Source organism: Phocoena sinus, chromosome 19, assembly GCF_008692025.1.
Source record: "Phocoena sinus isolate mPhoSin1 chromosome 19, mPhoSin1.pri, whole genome shotgun sequence".
Lineage (NCBI taxonomy): Eukaryota > Metazoa > Chordata > Mammalia > Artiodactyla > Phocoenidae > Phocoena > Phocoena sinus.
This window is the reverse complement of record NC_045781.1, coordinates 9,525,467-9,546,561: the sequence shown is the minus strand read 5'-3', so window position 1 is coordinate 9,546,561 and position 21,095 is coordinate 9,525,467. Positions and strand designations below refer to the sequence as shown.

The 21,095-nt window shown below is 52.7% G+C and overlaps 2 protein-coding genes and 1 pseudogene across 3 annotated transcripts in view; 1 reads left to right on the top strand and 2 right to left on the bottom strand.

The window, feature by feature from the left end:
- Positions 1 to 406: 406 nt before the first annotated feature.
- The window catches only part of CKM (creatine kinase, M-type), a 22,685-nt gene continuing 1,996 nt past the window's right edge, over positions 407 to 21,095 (bottom strand). The window contains exons 2-9 of one of the 2 annotated variants that reach the window (XM_032612208.1): positions 9,467 to 9,588; positions 7,173 to 7,383; positions 5,904 to 6,058; positions 5,365 to 5,497; positions 3,149 to 3,320; positions 2,072 to 2,195; positions 1,466 to 1,655; positions 407 to 944 (exon numbers count right to left, since the gene is read on the bottom strand). In XM_032612208.1, the coding sequence (XP_032468099.1) occupies positions 766 to 944; positions 1,466 to 1,655; positions 2,072 to 2,195; positions 3,149 to 3,320; positions 5,365 to 5,497; positions 5,904 to 6,058; positions 7,173 to 7,365 (1,146 nt within the window). In that variant the 5' untranslated portion in view covers positions 7,366 to 7,383; positions 9,467 to 9,588 and the 3' untranslated portion in view covers positions 407 to 765. Of the gene's footprint in view, positions 945 to 1,465; positions 1,656 to 2,071; positions 2,196 to 3,148; positions 3,321 to 5,364; positions 5,498 to 5,834; positions 6,059 to 7,172; positions 7,384 to 9,466; positions 9,589 to 21,095 lie in introns of those variants that run through there. The other variant, XM_032612207.1, reaches the window with a different exon arrangement.
- On the bottom strand, positions 16,808 to 17,205 carry LOC116743593 (annotated as a pseudogene).
- The window catches only part of KLC3 (kinesin light chain 3), an 8,451-nt gene continuing 7,422 nt past the window's right edge, over positions 20,067 to 21,095 (top strand). The window contains exon 1 of the mRNA XM_032612206.1: positions 20,067 to 20,151. The gene's annotated coding sequence lies outside the window, so the exon portion shown is untranslated. The remainder of the gene's footprint in view (positions 20,152 to 21,095) is intronic.

The window sequence follows — 21,095 nt, the reverse complement described above, 5'->3', positions numbered from 1 at the left end:
AGTAGACAGTGATGAGATGCATGGGGGGGTCTCAAACCGGAGGCCGGGGAGCCAGATTCAAGTCACAGACATTTTCTTTGGCTTCCGTTTCTCCCTCGCGAGGACCCTGTGTTTGAGATCTGAGAGTGAGTGATTGGGAGCCGAGGCAGGGAAGGGCCCAAGCTCGGCGGTGTGACACTGGACCACACCTCTCCGGGTCTCAGATTCCCCATAGAGCTTTGTAATGTTTGGATTAGACTCTGTACCCTAACTTTGCCTCATTTTAGAGATGGGATAAAGCATGTCTAGCCCTAGGACATGCCTAGAGACGGCAAACCGCTTCGAGGTCACACAGTAGCCAATTACAAAAGTCTTTCCTCCTCCTCTTCCTCCCCCCCCCCCCCCCCATAACTATCGCACACAACGCTAAGGCCACCATTGCTTTTATTTGTTGCTTTGAGCGGAGAAAAAGCATGAGCCGCAGGTGAGCCCGGGTGCTCTCCATTAGCCAGAGCGCCTGATGGTGGGCGGAGCTCAGGGAAAAAGAGAGGAGAGCATAAGGGAGGTTATTCATTGGCCAGAATCCAGAGAATGGAGCCCATTGGTTGGAACTCTGGTTGGAACTGGAACTCTAAGTGGGGTGGATAGAGCCCCCGGTAGACTAAACCTTTATAGGCGGGACTCCGGGAGAAAGGGGCGGGGCAAAGGATGAAGGGCGGGCCTCCGGTGGGCCGGGTCCTCCCTTTGGCTGGGGCTCCAGCAGTCGGCGGCGGGCGGGCAGTGCGCCTACTTCTGGGCGGGGATCATGTCGTCGATGGACTGGCCCTTTTCCAGCTTCTTCTCCATCTCCACCATGAGCTTCACACCATCCACCACCAGCTGCACCTGTTCTACCTCCGACGAGCCCAGCCTATCGGCGTTGGACACGTCGAACACTGAGCCCACTGCGGCCGTGTCCACGCCACCTGCGGGAATAGGAGGTCGGGGCTAAGGAGCAAGAAGAGATGCAGGAGCGGGGCCCGGGACGCAACCCCCGTGCCAACGGCGACTGCCGCATGTACTGAGTGAGTGCCTACTGTGTAAAGGTTAAGTGCACGCGGTTTCCTAAGCGTCTGTTTATTCACGGGCCCACATCTCCGGCTTTAGGTACCTCACCCCTCGACCATCCAGCACGGTGGGTAACAGAGTTGAGCTCTGGAGCCGGGCTGCCTGGGGTCGAATGCTGACCATCCTCCCCTTTACAGATTGGAAAGTGAGGTCCCTAGGCGGCCAGGGACATACACAGTGTATATTAATTATATAACCATGATGGTATATTGACTCATCTGAGATAAGGCGTGCTGCTGCCTATTTGCAGAGGAAGGAACTGAAGCTCACAGAAGGGCAGCCCTTGCCGACCCCCAGAACTCGTGGGGATGCCCCACCTCCCCTTCAGCCGCTGCAAAGGGCCGGCCCCAGAAGCCGCAGGAGGGGATGTAGGCCGCACCTGTGCCCCGCTTCTGCAGGCGCAGACGAGTGAGGATTTCCTCGAATTTGGGATGCTTGCTCAGGTGCGCTAGTTTCACATGCACGCCTCCACGCAGCCCGGTGCCCAGGTTAGATGGGCAGGTGAGCACGTAGCCCAGGTGCTCGTTCCACATGAAGGGGTGGCCGGCTTTCTTGAAGATCTCCTCAATCTGAGGTGGGGGAGAGGACCCTGGATCAGCGCCGGCGGGCGCCCCCAAATACACCGACAACCCGGACACGGTTCGGAGGGACAGGGTGTAAGAATGTCAGTAGGGGTAGGATTCTGAGGGGGCGGGTCTGGAAGACCCGGAGGCACGAGATTCTGAGGGGAGGGGCCCGACCGCACAGGTGGTGGCAGGATTCTGAGGGGGCTGGGCTTGAGGACGCCGGGAAGGCGGGTTCTTAGGGGCGGGGCTTGAACATAGGGGTGGGGCCGGTTTCTCAAAGGGCGGGGCCTTGGAAAGCTAGTGGGGGTGGGTGCTGAGGGGCGTGGCTTGGGTATAGGGAGGAGCCGGGTTCCGAGGGGAGGGGTCTCGGAAGGCAGCTGGGGTGGTCACGTGGAGTCACGCGAGAGGCAGGCACCCACCTTCTGCAACCCCAAGCAGAAGCGGCGGAAAACCTGCTTCATGTTGCCCCCCTTCTCCATGGAGATGACTCGGAGGTGGTCCTCCTCGTTCACCCACACCAGGAAGCTCTTGTTGTCATTGTGCCTAGGTCGGGCGCAGCAAAAGGCTGAGGAATCAGCTCCGCGGGAACCCCATTCCCCTGCGTCTTGCAAACACATACCCACCGCTAGGGGGCAGCGGGCCTGAAGGGCAAGATGCGGGTGCACCTCAAAGTCTGAGAAGCTAACACCTGTAGACTCTAATGTCACTGGACCTGTGGAATCTCGAATCCTCGGATCAGTGACTTTTAGGGTCTTAATTCTTTGGACAACATTATAGACTCTTAGAATCTCAGAATCTTTGAAAAACGGAAGCCAGGAATCAGAATTGATAAATCCTCCCATCACATTGTGGCATCTCAGAAAGAGTCTTAGAACTGTAGAACCCTAGGACCTGGAAATGTTTGAAACCACTGAATCACAGAATCGGAAATTAGTGGAATCTAAAAATATTTAAAATCTTGAAATCTTACAACCTACACTCTCCAAATCTTTTGAAACCTAGGTCCTCAAAACCTTTTAAAATCTTTGACTATCAGAATCAGGGATTCAGAGATTCATGGAAAGCCCAGCTAGCTAGCAACAACAGCTGGTAATAAAAATCATACTAATGGCCAATATGAGCACTTACTATATACCAGGCACTTTTTCCAATACTTTACATAAATTAACTCAATTAATCCTCACGAGAACCCCCAAAGCTATGAATTGTCATGATCTCCATTTTATAGATGGGGAAACTGGGGCAGAGACATGTTAAATCGTGTGCCAAAGGTCACACAGCTAGTAAGTGGCAGCGCTGGGATTTGCATCCAGGGAGTCTGGTTCAAGTCTAAGTTTCAAGTTTCCCAAAATGTGACATGCAGACCACAGGGTGGGCAGGGGTGGAAGGCAAGATCATTCTGGATAATTACTGTTATGGTCTTGACTTTGGTGGAAAGTCATGGGAAGGCTGGAGGAGGCAGGGGAGAAGGGGGCCATAGGGCAGGGGCGCCTCACCAGATGCCACGGGCATCGGGCCAGTCTCGGGCCATGCCTGAAGCCAGCAGCAGCGGGGACACGGGCTTGTCAAATAGGAAGTGGTCGTCGATGAGCTGCTGTTGTTCCTTGTCTGTCATGTTCTTCAGAGGATAGTATTTCCCCTTGAACTCTCCCGTCAGGCTGTTGAGGGCTGAGGGGCCGCAGGAAGGAGTGGTCAGCAGCCTGCCCCACCTCAAGCGGGGCGCAGGCCCACACTGCTACTCCTAACGGGCCTGGACCTTGGCCCTCTGGAGGTGCTAAAGGCGCCTAAACACTGTGTCTAAACCCAAATTCATGACCCCTCCCCAAAACGTGCTCCTCCCTTGTCTGCCCTGGGAAAACCCACACCAAATGCTCAAGACAAAAGACATGGATTCTCCCCTTCCCGCCACCAAGCCTCACATCCAGTTCACCTGCGGGCAGTGATGTGCTGGTGTCTGCTCCTGCTGGCTGGCAGGACAGGGGGTCAAAGTCTCAGGAATCCGGGAGCCATCAGTAAACATTATTACAGTATAGTATTTGTATATATTTATATGTATTCATAATACATAGTAAATATGTATTATGTGTATAATAAATATATTTATATAATACATATACGTATTTTTATATATTTTATACATTATTTGTATAATATACCACATAATATATTCTATATCATATACTGTATTATGTTGTTAAAAATAAATTATAAAAACTTACAGTTAAATAAATTATATTTAAAACATAGGGAATAAATACTCAGAGCGAGCGCTTTTTTTTTTTTTTTTTTGCGGTACACGGGCCTCTCCCTGTTGTGGCCTCTCCCGTTGCGGAGCACAGGCCCCGGACGCGCAGGCTCAGCGGCCATGGCTCACGGGCCCAGCCGCTCCGCGGCATGTGGGATCTTCCCGGACCGGGGCACGAACCCGTGTCCCCTGCATCGGCAGGCGGACGCTCAACCACTGCGCCACCAGGGAAGCCCGCGAGCGCTTTCTAATGATTTTGCTACACTTACTATTTTCTATGTTCTTGAAGTTATTCTCATCCACTGTAGCCGTATGGTGGAAATGCAACATAACGATGTGCTACTGCACGTTTCCTCCCATTGCCCAGCTCTGTATGACGTCACGTGATTAGCTTAAAATTGGCCACAGTAGGAGAGTTTACACCAGAGAAATTGGTAGTCACTGGCTGCAAATCAGGGCTTGTTTTTTTCTTTGTTTGGGTTTTTTGTTTTTGTTTTTTCTCTGAGAGCCAATTGTTAAACATTTAGCAGAACAACACTGCCTGCCAGCCCTAATAGTTCTACCTCCCAAACATGCCCACTCTTTCTCCCCATTCCATAGCTACCCCTCACCCCCAACCCGGACAGCTGCAGTTGCCCCCTCTCAGCCTCTCTCCTACCTTTGCCCACTGTCTGCTCCCTGCACAGCAGCGAGAGGGATCCATATTAGTCTGAACCTGTCCTTCCTCTGCTCACCACCCTCCCATGCTTTCCTTCTCCCACAGGGTCAAAGCCATAGTCCTCCCAACAGCCCACGAGGCTCGGCACGACCTGGCCACCCACACCCCTCTGACCTCATCTCCTCCCCTCCCGCCATCAGCCACTCGGCTCCAGGCACACTGGTCTCCTTGCTGTTCCTCCAACACACCTTCCCATCCCAGGGCCTTTGCACTTGCTGTTCCACCTGCCTGGAATTCTTCCCAAGGTTGGCTTCTTCTTGGCAGTCAGGTCTCAACTCCTTTCTAACGTAGTTCCCGCCAGTCATTCTGTGCCACAACCTTTGTTTCTTGGCTTCATGGCATTTTGGAATTATCTTGTTCTTTTGTTGGTTTCTGTGTTTCCTCTTATCTCCCCACCAGGCTGACAGCTCTGTGAGAGCAGTGACCTTGTCCATCTTATTCATCACGGGAGCCCCAGCTCCCCACACAGAGCCAGAACAACCGTACATGTTTGCTTAATGGATGGGTGGATGGGTGAATAGATGGACGAAGGTCAGGACCCTGGCGCAATTGGGTGTCAAGTCTTGACAGCACCCCCAGGCTTCCACCAGGGGTAATGCTTCCAGCTGTCAGTCACCAAGTACTCATGACTTACCAAGTTCTTTCCGTGTTTTGGAAAATGGGGGCCCAGGGGAGTCCAGAGACCTGCCCACGGAGGAGCAGAGCCACAGCTGGGGGACCCCGGCAGTGTGCGGGGTGGGAGCTCTCACCTTCCACGGCGAGTTTCTCCACGGCCCGGCGCTCACCGCGGGAGCAGTGGGGGGGCAGCGAGAAGCCCTTGATGCTGCGGCCCGTGCGGACGCGGCTGCTGAGCACGTAGTTGGGGTCCAGGTCGTCTCCACCCTAGAGAATGGATGGGGGGGTCAGGGCGGGGTGGGCCATCCTGTGAGCCCTGCCCCCGTCCCCAGCAAGGTCAAGTCTCCCGCCAGGTCCTCCCAGCTCTCTCAGGCTCTCTGCTGCTGCTTTGGTGCCTCCCTCCCCACCACCACCCCTTCTCTCTCTCTCCGCCCCCCTCTCTGTCTCTCTGGCTCTCCATCTCTCCCCCTCTCCCCACCCCCACTGCCCTCAGCCCCATCTCCTTGCCTGACTTCGTGTCTCTCTGTCCCTCTCTCTTCCCATCTCCCTCTGTGTTTCTCTCCATCTCTGTTCGTCTCCCTGTCTCTCTGGGTGTCTCCCCCACCTCCTCCCTTCTCCTCATCCCTCTACCCTCGCTCTCCCACCCCTCCCCCCTCCCCTGGGGGCAGCCAACCTTGAGGTTCTCGTGGTTGAGGTCCGTCTTGTGCTTGTCGGTGGGTTTGTAGCCCCCGTGCCGGTCCTGGATGATGGGGTCAAAGAGGTCCTTGAAAACCATGTAGGACTCCTCGTCACCAGCCACACAGCCCACGGTCATGATGAAGGGGTGACCTGGGGGGGTCGGGGGGGAGGTCAGAGGCGCTCGTCCCCAGCAAGGAAGGCCTGGGCTCCTGGGTCCAGCGTAGACTGTGTGTGTATGTGCGCGCATGCAAGGGAATTCACTCGACACCTCTGGGTCAGAACTGAGAAGGCTGAGGCTTGGTAGGAATGGGGAGGGAAGGCTGGGAAAGGTCAAGTTGGCATCTGGGGGAGTGGGAGGAAGGCTGCGGGCAGGACAGAGGAGAAGGAGTCTGGGGGGCCAGTTACTAAAACTATTACCATGTCAGAGTCCCCAAATCATGGAATCTTCCCCTAAAAAATTTCAGAACCTTAGACTATCAGCCCCCACAGATAATGAGACTTGAAAGACCCTCTTATTTCTCAAGTGGGGAAACAGAGGCCTGGAGAGAAAGGGCCTCTCCCCTCAATCACACCATGAGTTGGGGGCTAAGGCTAGAAGCCGGGCTCCTGCCCAGTTGCACTCGCCCTGGAGGGGTGTCCTTGGAGAAGGAAGCGCAGGGCTTACGATACCCCCTGTCAGAGTCTGAGTGCTGACGTTGTGCCAGGCGCCGCTCCATGTGTACTGATGCCTATGTTTTCCCAACGTGGGTGCCCATTTTGCAGGTGAGGAAACTGAGGCCTGGGAGGTGCATTAGCTTCCTCAGGGGAGTCTCACATTATACCCCTGCACATTTTTTTTTTTTTTTTTTTGGTGGTACGCGGGCCTCTCACTGTTGTGGCCTCTCCCGTTGCGGAGCACAGGCTCCGGACGCGCAGGCTCAGCGGCCATGGCTCACGGGCCTAGCTGCTCCGCGGCATGTGGGATCTTCCCGGACCGGGGCACGAACCCGCGTCCCCTGCATCGGCAGGCGGACTCTCAACCACTGCGCCACCAGGGAAGCCCACCCCTGCACATTTAGCGAGTGGTTTACCGCGTGCCGGACCCTGTCCCAAGCACCTCACCCATCCCAACTCCTCTGTTTCTCACAGCAGCCCCATGGGTATGGTCCCCATTTTACAGATGGGAAGACTGAGACCCGGGGAGGTGGGATCGAGGCCTGGCAGGCAGCCTCCAGAGCAGCCCCCAGCCTTCTGGTCCCCGTGATGCTCCACCAAGGAGGCTTACCTGGGTTGTCCACACCTGTCTGGATGACGTCGTCCAGAGTGAAGCCAGATGGTGTCTCCTTGTCCCGCAGCTTCTTGTAGAGCTCGGGGTTCAGTACCTTGGCCATGTGGTTGTTGTGTTTGCTGAGGTCGGGGTATTCCTCCTCAGACTTGAAGTTCAGCTTGTATTTGTTGTGGGTGTTACCGAACGGCATGGTGGTGGCGTGGGGGACCTGGTGGGCTGGGCCGGAGGGGAAGATTAGCTCACATCCAGTAGAGACCAGCCAAAGAACAGAACCAGGCTCTGGGGTCAGGCAGGCCTGAGGGTCAGTCCTGACTCCTGTGCTGTGTGACTTGGAGCCAGAGGGATCCCTTCTCTGAGCCCCTGCATCTCGACAGGATGTATCAAGAGTTTTGTGTTAGGATCTTAGCTCCACCGCATCCTGGCAGGTGACCTTAGACTAGTAACCTTGCTAGAGACTCAGTTTCTCCAGCTGGAAAATGGAGGGGGGGAACGCCTCAAGCCAGAGTAGTAATCATGGCATGGGTAAGAGTGTAGGTTCTAGACTCAGACAGCCTGGCTTTGAATGCCAGCTCTGCCACTTACAACAAGCTGTGTGACCTTGGGTGAGTTGCTTAACCTCTCTGTGCCTGAAAGTACTCGCCTGTAAAATGCAGGTATAATAGCATTCACCTCATGGAGGTGTTGGAAGGATGAAGTGAGTTAATGACGTAAAGCACTTGGAATAGTGCCTGGAACACAATAATCACTTTTTTGCTCAGCTATTATTATTTTTGTTGTTGTTATTTTAAACTGTGAGGAGCTGGTGAGAAGATGGAGGGTGTTGCTGGCAATGAGTGTGTGAGCAGAAAAGGGACATTCTCTCCATAAAACTCCTTGGGTGCTCAGTCGAGGGATGAGGGGCAGGGTGGGAGTGATGGCTGGGTGCCTGCCCCCACCTCTGTTTGCTGACACCTCTCCTGCAGGGCAGAGTAGAAGAACAGCTCAGTGTCTGAGTTTGACAGAACCGGGTTCAAATCCCATCTATGCCATTTCCGGGCTGTGTGACCCCAGGCCAGTTACTCAGCCTCTCTGAGCCTCTGTACTCTTTGAACTGAATGCTCCCCATGGGGTGCCGGGAGGATTCTTTGAGCTCAAGCATGTGGCTGGTTGAGCACAGGCCCCAGCGTGGAGTTGGGGCCTGATACCTAGAGGGGTGGCTGCTATTATTGTTATTACTACTTTTATCCACAAGACCCAGAAGGAGGAGGGACCCCTTGGTGGTGGTGGTAGGGATGGGATACTCATTCCCAGCTCCAGGAATGGGAAGCGGGTAGGATGGTGGGAAGGAGACGGGGACCAGGGTGAGAGGAAGGCCGAGGCATCAGGCCAAGGGGGATGGAAACCCACGAAAGCCTTTGGAGTTGATGTCCAGGGTTGGGGATTTATTTTTAGAGTCTGGCAAACTCCTCCTTCCCCACCGACACCCCCCGCATTCCAGGGGCTCAGCTTGCACCAAGTCAGCAGGCCAGAGACAGGTGGGCCAGGGTGGCCAGGAGGATATGCATTCAGGCTGTGGGGCTCAAGGGCTTTCCACCCAGAAAGCCCCCTTCAGAGCATGTCCCCACCCCCATCCCTGCTAGGGACAGGCCAGGAGAAGGCACAGAAGCAAGGTTGGTGAGCCCAAGAGACACCAGCAGTCATAGCCCCAGAGCCCCACACACACACGTCACCATGGACCCCCCAGATCACACCGTACACGGACCCACACTCGCACACATCCAAGCTCAGGGACACACCCAGGATACAGGTACTCATGCAGGAGCCACGGAAAGTTAGACACAAGGTCACACTGTGTGGAACGCCATAGGGACCCACAAGGTCACCAACGCAAAGACCCCACAGTCCCCGCCGTCGCAGAGACCCTGACAGGTGACACACAGACACCTCCCACAGTTTATGGCACCCAGTTCTGGTGAAAAACCATCATGAACAAGGCCTGGCCCAAGCCCCTTGCAGGAGGTGACAGCTGGCAGCTGTCGAGACTCCTTCGCATTCTGGAAACCCTCCCCAGGACCCTGGAAACCCTCCCCAGGACCCGGCGCTGCAGAGATCACAAGTCACAGCCGGGATCAGGGGCTCACAGGTGGAGGGGACTCTCTGACACAAGGTCCACCTTGCCACACACTGACCCACCTGTGTGCAGGAGGACATGGGGGAGGACACGTAAGACCCCTTCCAGAGCCAGCTTGGCCTCTGATTCCGGAGGAGGACCCCACTCTGGACCCCACCCCAAATCCCACCCCAGGCAGTACCTGGCTGGGATGTGCTGACAGGGGCTGTCTGTGTCCTGGAGGCAACACTGACCCGAAGGAAAGGCCCACAGCCCTGGCCTTATATAGGGGGGAGCCCGGGCTGTGCTACTGGCTGGGAGGGGCTGCCCCCCGGGACAGGGCTGGAAGGCAGCTGAGCCTCTCACCTCACCGCCCAGGCATCGTGCCCACCCGGAACCCAGGCATGCCTCGCGCCCATCCCCATGGCCTTGTATGGGCCGCCCCAGGGTCTGGGCCCAGACCCCACCCCCCCACCCCTGTCACCACCAAGCTGGTCCCCCGACCAAATGCTGAGTCGGGCTGGCGGGGACAGCTGGCCCCCTGCCGGGGCCACGGGATAGCGTCAGGGAATGTCCCAGGAACGTAGAAGCCACCCTCCCCTGGCCCTCCGCTGGGCCACCAGCCTCTCCTCAGCCCCCAGCGGCCTTGACCCCAGCAAACAGCAGGTCCTGAGCCCTAGCCCTGGGGAAACCTTGCAATGGCCCCTGAAGGTCAGGTATCTGGTTTTCCAGCAGAGGAAACAGAGATCCAGAGAGGCTGTGTGATTTGCCTGCTGTCACCCAGCTACAGGGAGTATCTGACCAAAGCCGAGGTGGGAACAGGGGTGACCTGAAACCTGTGCTTGGATGTACTTTCCTCCTTGGGATCGGGTGGGAGGGAAACTGAGGCTGGGCTGAGTTGGGGCGGTTCTAACTCAAAGCCAGGTTGGAGGCGGTGGTCACCTTTCCCACTCCAGGCCACCCGCCTGGTGACACTGGGAGATTTCCGCTGTGGAGGGGACAGGGAGAGACGTGGCCTGCCGGGAAGGGAGGTTATTTTTAGAGCTAGCTCGCTGTGTTCTCTGGGGGACCCGAGGCGCTGGGGATGGGGGGGCGTGGGGGCAGGTGTGAGGAGGTGGGGTCACCACGTGTCCAGGCTAATTATAACCAGGCGTCTCGGGTGTCCCCAGGGCTCGCCTCCTTACAAGGGCAGCCGCAAGCCCGGGAGACCAGCCCCACCCGCAGGGGAAGGGGGCTGGGTGGCGGCTCAGGTCAGAGCGCAGGACTCGCTCGGATCCGGGCTCTCAGCACCTCGACCGTGACGGGGGACCTCAAGGGCCGAGGATGAGATTCTGCGGAAGTGGGACGGCACAGAGGAAACTGCTTCCTCCGCCTGGAAGGCGCCAAGACTTGGGCAAGCGGGGTCAAGTCCAGGGAGGAGGAGGTTCAGGGAGCGCCCGGATTGAAACAAAGAAGAGAACGTTCCTTTCCCTCCGAGGTTCCTCCCTCCTCCCCGGTCTTCCCCACTCCTTCCCAGGCATAGGGGCACTGATCTAGGGAAAGGGGACCCTCCCTACCTCTCCCTAGGTTACTATTGGGATGGGGAGCTGCCTAGAAAACTTTTCCTTGGGGCCTAGCCCCTGATCTCTCCACCAACGTCCCCTTCCCAGTAAGGTCAGAGTGACAGTGTTCTCCGTCACAGTTAGGGAAACTGAGGCCCAGAGAACTAAAAGGAACTGGTCTAGAAGTATTATGCATTTATCATTTCAACAATTATTTATCAAGCACTTAATGGGAACACAGCAGAAAATAAGCAAAACCCCTGCCCTCGCAGAGGTGACATTTCAGTGAGAGTAAACAAGTCAATATATGCTCTAATGTCAGGGACAATGGGGCTTTGAAGGAAAATGACAGAGGGTAAGGGATGAGAGTGATGGCACAGCAGAGGAGATCAGGTCAGACCTCTCTGGGGAGGTGACATCCGAGCAGAGACTGGAGGGAGCCAGCCATGTGGAGATCTGGAAGAGGGACAGCAGGTGCAAAGGCCCTGAGGTGGGAGTGGCTTGGCATATCTGAGAGACAGGGAGATGGCTGGAGGGCTGGAGCAGATGGGGCAGAGGGGAGAGTGGGAGGGAGAAGATGATGTTGGAGAGAAGCCAGGAGCAGACCTATAGGGTCCTAGGGGCCGTGGAGGAATTTCCATCCCACTGTGAGTGGGATAGGAGTCCCTGAGGGCTATGAGCAAGGGAGAGACAGGATCCAGCCACATCACACACAGCTCAGCCCTCTGGACCCCTAATAACCCCTTGTGTGGACATTTGACATTCCTTTTGGCCACACAGCATCCGAAGCCCTTTCTGTGTCTGGGGAGCCCCCCACCTCTGACCACCTCCTTTGGAGAAGCCAAAAATGTCAGAAACTCAGTTTCCCGTAATCCTTTGCAGCGACGGTCCAGTCATGTGACCAGGGCTGAGCCAATCAAACACTCCAGCAGACCTTGTATCATAAGCTCTACCTCCTTTATCTTCTTTGAGTCTCACAGAAACAGTTGGCCTTGGGGAGCTCTATAATCCCCATCATATATCTTCCTCCCACTCCCAGCCCCTGAGCCCATCAGTCTCCAAGGCCTGTCCATCCCTCCTACCCTAGCTCAAGACCTCCACATTCACTCCTGCCCTATAGCCTCCTCGCTGGGCTCCTGCCCCAGTGTTGCCCTGTCCCACCTACTCCCTACTTGCTGCCCTCTCCTGCTCAGAACCTGCCATGGCTCCCCAGTGCCCTCAGGATAAATGAGTATTTGTTGACTAAGTAAATAATAGTAGCTTTATCTGTCATTTGGAAACCCCTTCACCCAGCTTAAGCAGAAAGGGCTTTCCTACCAGATATTAGGTGCTCACAAAATTGTTGGAAGGGCTGAAGGAGCAGGCTCTAGGCTGGGCCTCCAGGAACACCTCTTGGCCCCAGAATCATGCTTCCTCTGAAAAACTGGATGTGCTAGAAGGAAGTTAGCATGGATATTGAGTGGCCACTCCACAGTCTCCACGCTAATAGTTAACTCTCATGGAGCACTCCTATATGTCAAGTACTAGGCTAACTGCTTTACATATATCAGCTCATTTAACATTCCCAACAATAAGGCTCAGAGAGGTTGAGTGACTTGCTCAAGGTCACACAGCTGGGAAGGGGCAGAGCTGGGAATCAAACTGGCACAGGGCTGCTGAGAGTGGGTTCAGGCTTTGGTAAGGATAATTTTCAGGCCTCTCAGCAAGGTCAGACAATATTGTCAGCCCAGAGTCTCTTTCTGAGTCTTTAGGCCCTGACAATTTGTACCCACATCCCCTTGCCCCCTTCACCACCCTAGCAGTCTGGTTTCAGGATTCAATCACTGTATGTGTATTAACCAATTTAATTCTCCAGCAGTCCTATGAGGTAGATGTGCAAATTTTACAAGTCAAGAAAGTGAAGCCCAGAGAAGTTGAGTCACTTTCCCAAAATCACACAGCTGGGAAGTAGCAGAACCAGACTGGACGGAGTAGTCATTCCCTTCCTGATTCCACCTGTTCATGCTAAAGCCTCATTTTACAGCGGATGGATGCTGAGACTGGAAAAGGGCAAGGGATCGCAGACTTCTGGTATCCTCAGGTGGCAAAAGGTGCAAGAGAGCTTTGTGGGATCTCTCTTATAAGAGCACCAATCCCATTCATGAGGGCTTCTCCTCCTACTAATACCAAAGGCCCCAGCTATTAATGCTATCACCTTGGAAGGTTAGGATTTCAACATATGAATTTTGGGAAAACACAAACATTTAGATCATAACACCAAGATACATTGCTGAGTGCGGGGGCGGGGCGGGGAAAGAAAAAAATATATATATACCTGTTGCCACAAAAATGCTGTGAAACACACCACCCCAAAATGCAGGAACTTTGAAATGGATGTGGGGTTGACTGACAGTTGGCTGATTCGGGCTGGGCACAACTGGGAAGCTTTGCTCCATACTCTTATGTTAAAAACAAGACAAGGGGCTCAAAATGCTAAGCCCCATGTCACCAAATCAAGACTTAATGACAGTTTCGGCTCTCCTGGAGATGGACTCTTAAACCACCCACTCAGATCAGCACTAGTTATTAGGTAATCTGCCTGATAGACCCCTGCCGTCCCTAAAGGAAAGTGACCTCGCAATAACCAGCCTGCTTTTTTTTCCGGGTACAACTTTCTTGTTTCTGCTCCCTTCCACCTATAAAAGTCTTTCATTTTGTTTAGTTCCTCGAAGCTCCTTTCTGTCTGCTAGATTGGATGCTACCTGATTTGAATCGATTTTTGCTCAAACTCAATACAGTTTTAATATACCTCAGTTTATCTTTTAACACTACAGAGACGTTGTGGTGTGTGGGCCAAAGGGGGAGCAGCCATGCAGGGGAAGCTTTTCTCATGCCTGTGCCTGGGCGCAAAAGGCAACGTTCAAGGCCCCTTAGGTCGAAGCTCAGAACTGGCATGACTGGTACTTGTGCCACTCTGCTGTTGACTAAAGTAAGTCACATGACCAAAGTCAAGACCATTGTTCAGTCTACCTCCATGGGTAAGGTTTTTCTCATTTGTGTTTTTCTTAAATGGTCACTCATTCTCAGACATCCACATACAATTCATATCCCTGGAATATCTCAGGAAGGATATTAGAAACTGGTAATCATGTTGGCTTCTGGGAAGAGTGGGGATCACGGAGTGACAAAGACCTACTTTTCACTCTGTAGTCTTTTTTTTTTTTTTTTTTTTTTTTTTTGCGGTATGCGGGCCCCTCACTGCTGTGGCCTCTCCCGTTGCGGAGCACAGGCTCCAGACGCGCAGGCCCAGCGGCCATGACTCACGGGCCCAGCCTCCCTGAGGCATGTGGGATCTTCCCGGACCGGGGCACGAACCTGTATCCCCTGCATCGGCAGGCGGACTCTCAACCACTGCGCCACCAGGGAAGCCCCACTCTGTAGTCTTTTGTTCTCTGTGAACATCCTTTCTGACAGCACTTTACTTCTTAAATTAAAAAAGGGAGTAAATATAATTCACACTGCTGTATGTTATATGAAAGTTAAGAGAGTAAAAATAAATAAATAAATAAAAATTAAAAAGCGGGGAGGCTTTTTTAAAACTATGGCCAAGAGATGAAAATAGAAAAGCCCCCATAGCATCTACCCATTTTCCTGACATGGCAAACTGAGGCCTTAAGTGATTAGATGGGGATTTTGTTGAGTGCCTTCTTCTTCTTTTTTTTTGTCACTAGTTAATATATGAGTTTATTTGGGATGATTTTGATTTTAGAAGGAAGACAAGTTCAAAGAATCGTTTGATAGAAAATGAAACAAGGAGTTAGTTGTATATGGATGGACGTTGAAAATACATTTATAAGCTAAAAGGTATGACAAATTTCTACCCAGTGTCTCTTTTGTTTTGTTTTCTAATTTATTTTATTGAAGTATAGTTGATTTACAATGTCATGTTAATTTCCGCTATACAGCACAGTGATTCAGTTATATATATATATCTATGTACACATTCTTTTTCATATTCTTTTCCATTATGGTTTATCATAGGATATTGAATATATCCCTATGCTATACAGTAAGACCTTGTTGTTTATCCATCCTATATAAAATAGTTTGCATCTGCTAATCCCAAACTCCCCATCCACCCCACCCAGTGTTTCTTTTTTTTTTTGACATAAGCTCTTTTTATTTTTTTGATTAGCTGTGCTTTATCTTTTTTTTTTTTAAATAAATTTTATTTATTTATTTATTTATTTTTGCCTGTGTTGGGTCTTCGTTGCTGCCTGCGGGCCTTCTCAGGGCAGTGGATTCTGTTGTTGTGGAGCACAGACTCTAGGCACGCTGGCTTAGTTGCTGCGGGGCATGTGGGATCTTCCCCGACCAGGGCTCGAACCCGTGCCCCCTGCACTGGCAGGCAGATTCTTAACCACTGCGCCACCAGGGAAGTCCCCACCCAGTGTTTCTTAATGAATACTTCAAAATGAAACAGTTTGAGATCTTCACATTTGGTTGCTGCATTTTTATTTAATTAATAACTGTCTTGGCCATTTTTCATCTGGTAAAGCAACCTAACCAGGAAATATTCAGGGAAGCATTACTCACCCTATTGCCAGTAAATTAGAACATGGCAACTGAAGACATCTGAGTTTGGTTGGTCCTTGATCTTTTTTTTCATGGACCATTAGGAATAATTTCCACAGCGTTCTTGCAAGTGGAGGAAAAAGGTGGAAATGCTAAAAAACATTGAGTCCAACAGAGAAGGCGACCAGGGAATTGGTTATGCTTTGACTGAACTAGAGCTGCCTTCCCCCAGCTAGAATCAAGTTCAAATGCTGACTGCCTTGTTGACTGTGGTCTTGCGTGAGGGATTTCTCCTCTCTGAGCTTCAGTTTCCTCCTCTTTCTTTCTTTCTTTTTTTTTTTTTTGCGGTACGCGGGCCTCTCACTGTTGTGGCCTCTCCCGTTGCGGAGCACAGGCTCCGGACCCACGGGCTCAGCGGCCATGGCTCACGGGCCCAATCGCTCCATGGCATGTGGGATCTTCCCGGACCGGGGCACGAACCCGTGTCCCCTGCATCAGCAGGCGGACTCTCAACCACTGTGCCACCAGGGAAGCCCTTTCTTTCTTTATTTTTCAGCCAAAGATGCTTCTACTTTATTTTCAATTCTCACCATTACAAGTGTTGGATTCTGCAAGATCATAGTTAAAACACTTTGGTGTAGGATATCAATTTTACACATAACGGCTGGATCTTTTAAAAAGCCAATTTTGGGCTCTGGTGTTAAATTAAATTTTATATGAATACATGAATTTGAAACTCAAAAACAACCTGAATGATAAAAAGAACTCATCAATACATTTATATTCTCTATCATAAATGATACATAAGTAAGAATTCAACTATTTTTACATCTGCAAGTCAGATGCTATCAAGCCAACTGCCATGTACAATCCATAATCCTCTTACATTTTTAACTCAAAGACAAATAGGAAGATTCAGTACATTTTAATTTCCCAAATGTTCTCAGAAAGAATGATCAGAAGCATCCTCCAGTTGTTTTTTTTTGAATTTTTGAATTTTATTTTATTTTTTTATACAGCAGGTTCTTATTAGTTATCCATTTTGTACATATTAGTGTATAGATGTCAATCCCAATCTCCCAATTCATCCCACCCCCCCCCACCCCTGCCACTTTCCCCCCTTGGTGTCCATACGTTTGTTCTCTACATCTGAAGCATCCTCCAGTTTTCAAACACAGTTGGGTAAATCCATTTACCCCACGGGAACTACCTGTGTGTGTTGTAAGGTAGTAGTGAAAGACTACGATCCTCTGCGGTAGTGATGCCCTCAGTGCGGAAGCCTTCCCTCTTCACGTGAAGCGTGTGAATAACAGGAAGGGACAGAGTCACCTTCATTATTTCCTCAACTATTGGTGTTTTCATAGGATTTTAAATGCCTGATTTCAATTTTACAACAACAATACCAATATTCATTCTGAAAGGTAATCTTATCTTCCAAGTAGCAGATATTAACAACTTCCAACATGATCTCTAGGAACAATTTGAAGTTCTTTTTTTTTTTTTTTTTTTGGCCACACAGCTTGCAAGATATTATTTCCCCGACCAGAGATCGAACCCGTGCCGCCTGCAATGGAAGCGCAGAGTCATAACCACTGGCCTGCCAGGGAAGTCCCTAATTTGCAGTTCTGAACCATGCTTTGGAAAAACATTTCCAGCAGTCTGTGCAGGATTTATGCCTATTCCATTATGGGTAATAATTGCAGTTATTGGATGTTGCAGGAACTTTAAATTCTTCTGTTGCGAACTTTAAGACTGCTGTGAAAGGTGTACTTTTGGTAACACAGAGTACTTTGTGGGGCAGCTGAGAGTCTGAAGTCAGAGTGATCTTAAAGAAAACCTTTGACATGGCAGAGCCAGTCCAGAGACCCCACCAGTTCCACCGGCTAGCCCCACGTCCTCTGAAGTGCACCCTGGCCCAGTCTCCTCCTTTTTAGACATGGCAAGTAAGAGTGCCTACCTCAGAGGGTGGCTGTATGGATTCAGGGGCTCTGCTACTCCTTGGCTGTGTGATCTTGGACAAGTCACTTAACCTCTCTGTGCCTCATCTTCTTCACCTGTGGAATGAGGACAATCATAGCAGGTTGGTGTGAAGGTGAACAGAATTAATCTACAAGGCAAGACCTGACATAGGGCCTGTCTTGGGTAAGAACTCAGGAATGCCAGCCCCAGCTGATGCTGTGCAAAAGTGCTTGGCACAGGGCCAGCCCAAATGCTATGTGATGAGTGTAATCATCCCTGTTTTACGTTTATTTATTTACTTATTTATTTTTTGGCTGCCTTGGGTCTTCGTTGATGCACGTGGGTTTTCTCTAGTTGCAGCGAGCGGGGGCTAATTTCATTGCGGTGCCCGGGCTTATTGCGGTGGCTTCTCTTGTTGCGGAGCACGGGTTCTAGGCATGCTAGAACCCGTGGCATGCTGGCTCAGTAGTTGTGGCTCATGGACTCTAGAGCGCAGGCTCAGTAGTTGTGGCACACGGGTTTAGTTGCTCTGTGGCACGTGGGATCTTCCCGGACCAGGGCTCGAACCCATGTCCCCTGCATTGGCAGACGGATTCTTAACCACTGTGCCACAAGAGAAGTCCCCATCCCTGTTTTATAGATGAGGAAATAGGTGCTCAGAAAATCATGGCTTGCCCCAGGTGACATGGAAAGGAAATGTCAAGACCAGGATTTGAATGCAGATCTACCTGGCTCCAATTCCCTCCCACCCCCCACCCCACATACACACACAGTGTTTACCATGTGCCACTCTGTTCTAAGCCTTTTACAGGGATTACTCATTAATCCCCACATCAGCCTCCCAAAGTAGGTTACACATGTGAGTCCATTTCTACAGATCAGGAACGTGAGGACCAGAGAGGTTAGTTCCTGGCTCAGGGGTCACACAGCCAACAAATGACAGAGCAGGGACTTGCACCTAGGTCATCTGGCTCCAGTCCCTGCACTGCTTCGTAGTAAGCTTGTGGCAGTTCCAGAACCAATGTCCCGTGTCCTGAGGGCAGAACAATGGGGGGACAAGGACTCAGCTGCCGCCTTCTACCCTGTTCCCTAGAAATACCTGGAGAAGTTAGAGCGTGAGTTTGAGTCTTATTTTCCATCAGTCAACAACCATTGTCCCGAGTGCCTTCTCTGTGTTCGGGCTGTGCTGGGTAGCACTGGGCACACAGCAGGGACTGCGACTGCCTTGGCTCTGTCTTCCCTCCTGGGTATTACAGTCCTGCATGGGAGACAGAGAAGTGATGACCCAGGATGGGCATGGCTGGAACATGGGAACCCAGGAAGTTGCAGGAGCCCAGGAAAGGCGTTTCCTCCAGCCTTGGGGTGGTCTGAGAGAGCCTCCGGCAGGAGGGAGCATCTGCACGGAAGCTCGGAGAACAGGGGAGTAGAGAGCCGCGCGGGAATCTGGTGCCTGGTCTACGGACCAACAGCGCCCTCTTCTGGAAGTATCCTTTAGTGCAGCGACCGGTGTACTGCCAGAGTTTGGCAAAGCTCGCCTTGAACCAAATTCGATGATGCTAGAATCCTGTGCGCCCAGTTTTGGCCAATTTATGTTTCTAGGACTTGATTCATTGAGTCAGTCACTCAACAAATATTTATTGAGCACCTAATTTGCGCCAGGTGTTCTAATGCTAAAGATACCGTGCTGACAATACAGAGCCCTGCCCTCAGGGAGCTAGCATTCTAGTGGGGGAAAACCAATCATCTAACACCATAAAATCAGTAGGTAATATTTGCTAAATGCTTCCGATCCATATATTAACGCATTCAATCCTTACAGCCTCGGCTTCCCTGGTGGCGCAGTGGTTAAAAATCCGCCTGCCAATGCAGGGGACACCGGTTCGAGCCCTGTTCCGCGAAGATTCCACAAGCCGTGGAGCAACTAAGCCCGTGCGCCACAACTACTGAAGCCCGCGCGCCTAGAGCCCGTGCTCCGCAACAAGAGAAACCACTGCAATGAGAAGCCCGCGCACTGGTATTCCCCGCTCTCCGCAACTAGAGAAAGCCCGCGTGCAGCAACGAAGACGCAACACAGCCAGAAAAAATATTCTCATAGCCTTTGACTACCCCATTTTAAAGTTTAGGGAAACGGAGACAGAGAGGTTACTTGTCCAAGGCCTGCTCTGCTAGTAAGTACTGAAATCAGATGTGAACTCAGAGCTCAATTTTTAGCCTCACCAATAATATGATGTAAGACAACATAGTAGTTATAATGTTACACGAAATAATTTTAGGTCCTGAAAAGTTTTGTGAACAAAATCAAGGAGAGAAATGAGGTTGTGTTTTGGTGGGAAGGTGTAATTTAGAAGAGACAGGCAAGGGAGGCCTCTCGGAGTAAGCGGCCTTTGAAAAGGGACCAGACAAACGTCGAGATCTGTGTGGAGAGATGTCCAAGCAGGGCGCACAGCCAAGGCAAAGAGCCGGCGGCTGGCACTGCAAGAAGGCCATCCGTCTGGGATCCAAAGTCTCCAAGATTCTAGTTTCGCTGAGACTCTGGTTTCCAGGCCCCCTGCGCACTGGAATCATCTCAGATTCGACGTGCCCTAGAGGCTACCGGCTACGCGCACGCGAAGTTCTGCGGTTGCCTTAGGGCCGGGGCCGCAGCGCTTAACTTTCCCCGGGAGGTGGGCGGGGCCTGGCTCACCTGCGGGGGCGGGGCTCCGGGCCGCCCCACCCCGCCCCCCCGGAGGACCCGCCCGCGGCCCGAGACTCGCTGCGCAGCTGGAAGCGGCGAGGCGTGCGCGGCGGGCGGGCGCAGCGCGGCGAAGCAGGACCGGGAGCTGTCTGCGGTCAGGTGGGCGCCGGGAATGCGGGTTGGGAGTCCCAGGAGCTGCGAGGATGGAGGCGAGGGCGGAGGGTGTGGGCTGGGCCTGGCGCACCCATGGGCCCTCTGGCCTGGAGACGGGGACGGGCCTTGGGGCCCCTGGACGCCCCCTGTCCCCCCCTGGGGCTCCCCGGGGTCTGGAGGCCCAGCTGGGGCCGCGCCTCCTCCGCCGGGCTCAGGTAAACAGGAGCGAGGACGGGGCGGGGCCTGGGGGCGGGAGGGGCCCCTTGTGACGGCCTGGCAGCGGGCGGGCGCGCGAGCGGTGAAACCGGGGTGCGCGGGGCTGGATGGGCCGGCCAGGGGTAAGTTGTGTGGTTTGCGGGGCTGGCCAGGATGGGGGTCTCCCGCCTGCGAGTGTATGTGTGTGTGGAGATGGTGCGTGCGTGTGCATGAGAGATGGTGTACGAAGCTCAGGTGTGTGTGATGGTGTCAGGCTGTGGGTACAGGTGGGTACAGGAGATGGCCTGTCCGTGTAAGCCTGCGAGGGCACAGAGGGACTGCTTGAATGATGTGAAACTGTTTCAGTGATGTGAAAATGTGGGCGACCTCTGTGTGTCTGTAATGCTGTGTGTGTGTGTGTGTGACAGGGAGTTGAACTGTTTATAGGGTTAGGTGTGTCACCAAGAAATTGTGTGGCCGTGGTTGTCTCTCTGCCTGTAAGACTGGGGGGGGTGACAAGGAGGTGGGCACTATGGGTTCAGGATGGATGCGTGGAGTGTGACTGTGAACATCGTTGTCAGCTGCGCGGTTGTGCGCACGGGGCCCAGCTGGTGAAGGGGAGTTTGCTGTTTGGAGGTCGGCGTGAGTGTGGGAGCCAGCGTGTGTCGAGGAAACAGCCCGAGTGATGTGTGGCTGTGCGTGTCGCTCTGTTACTGTGCAGAGGTTGCGTCTGGAACATTCGGCTCAGCTGTCTG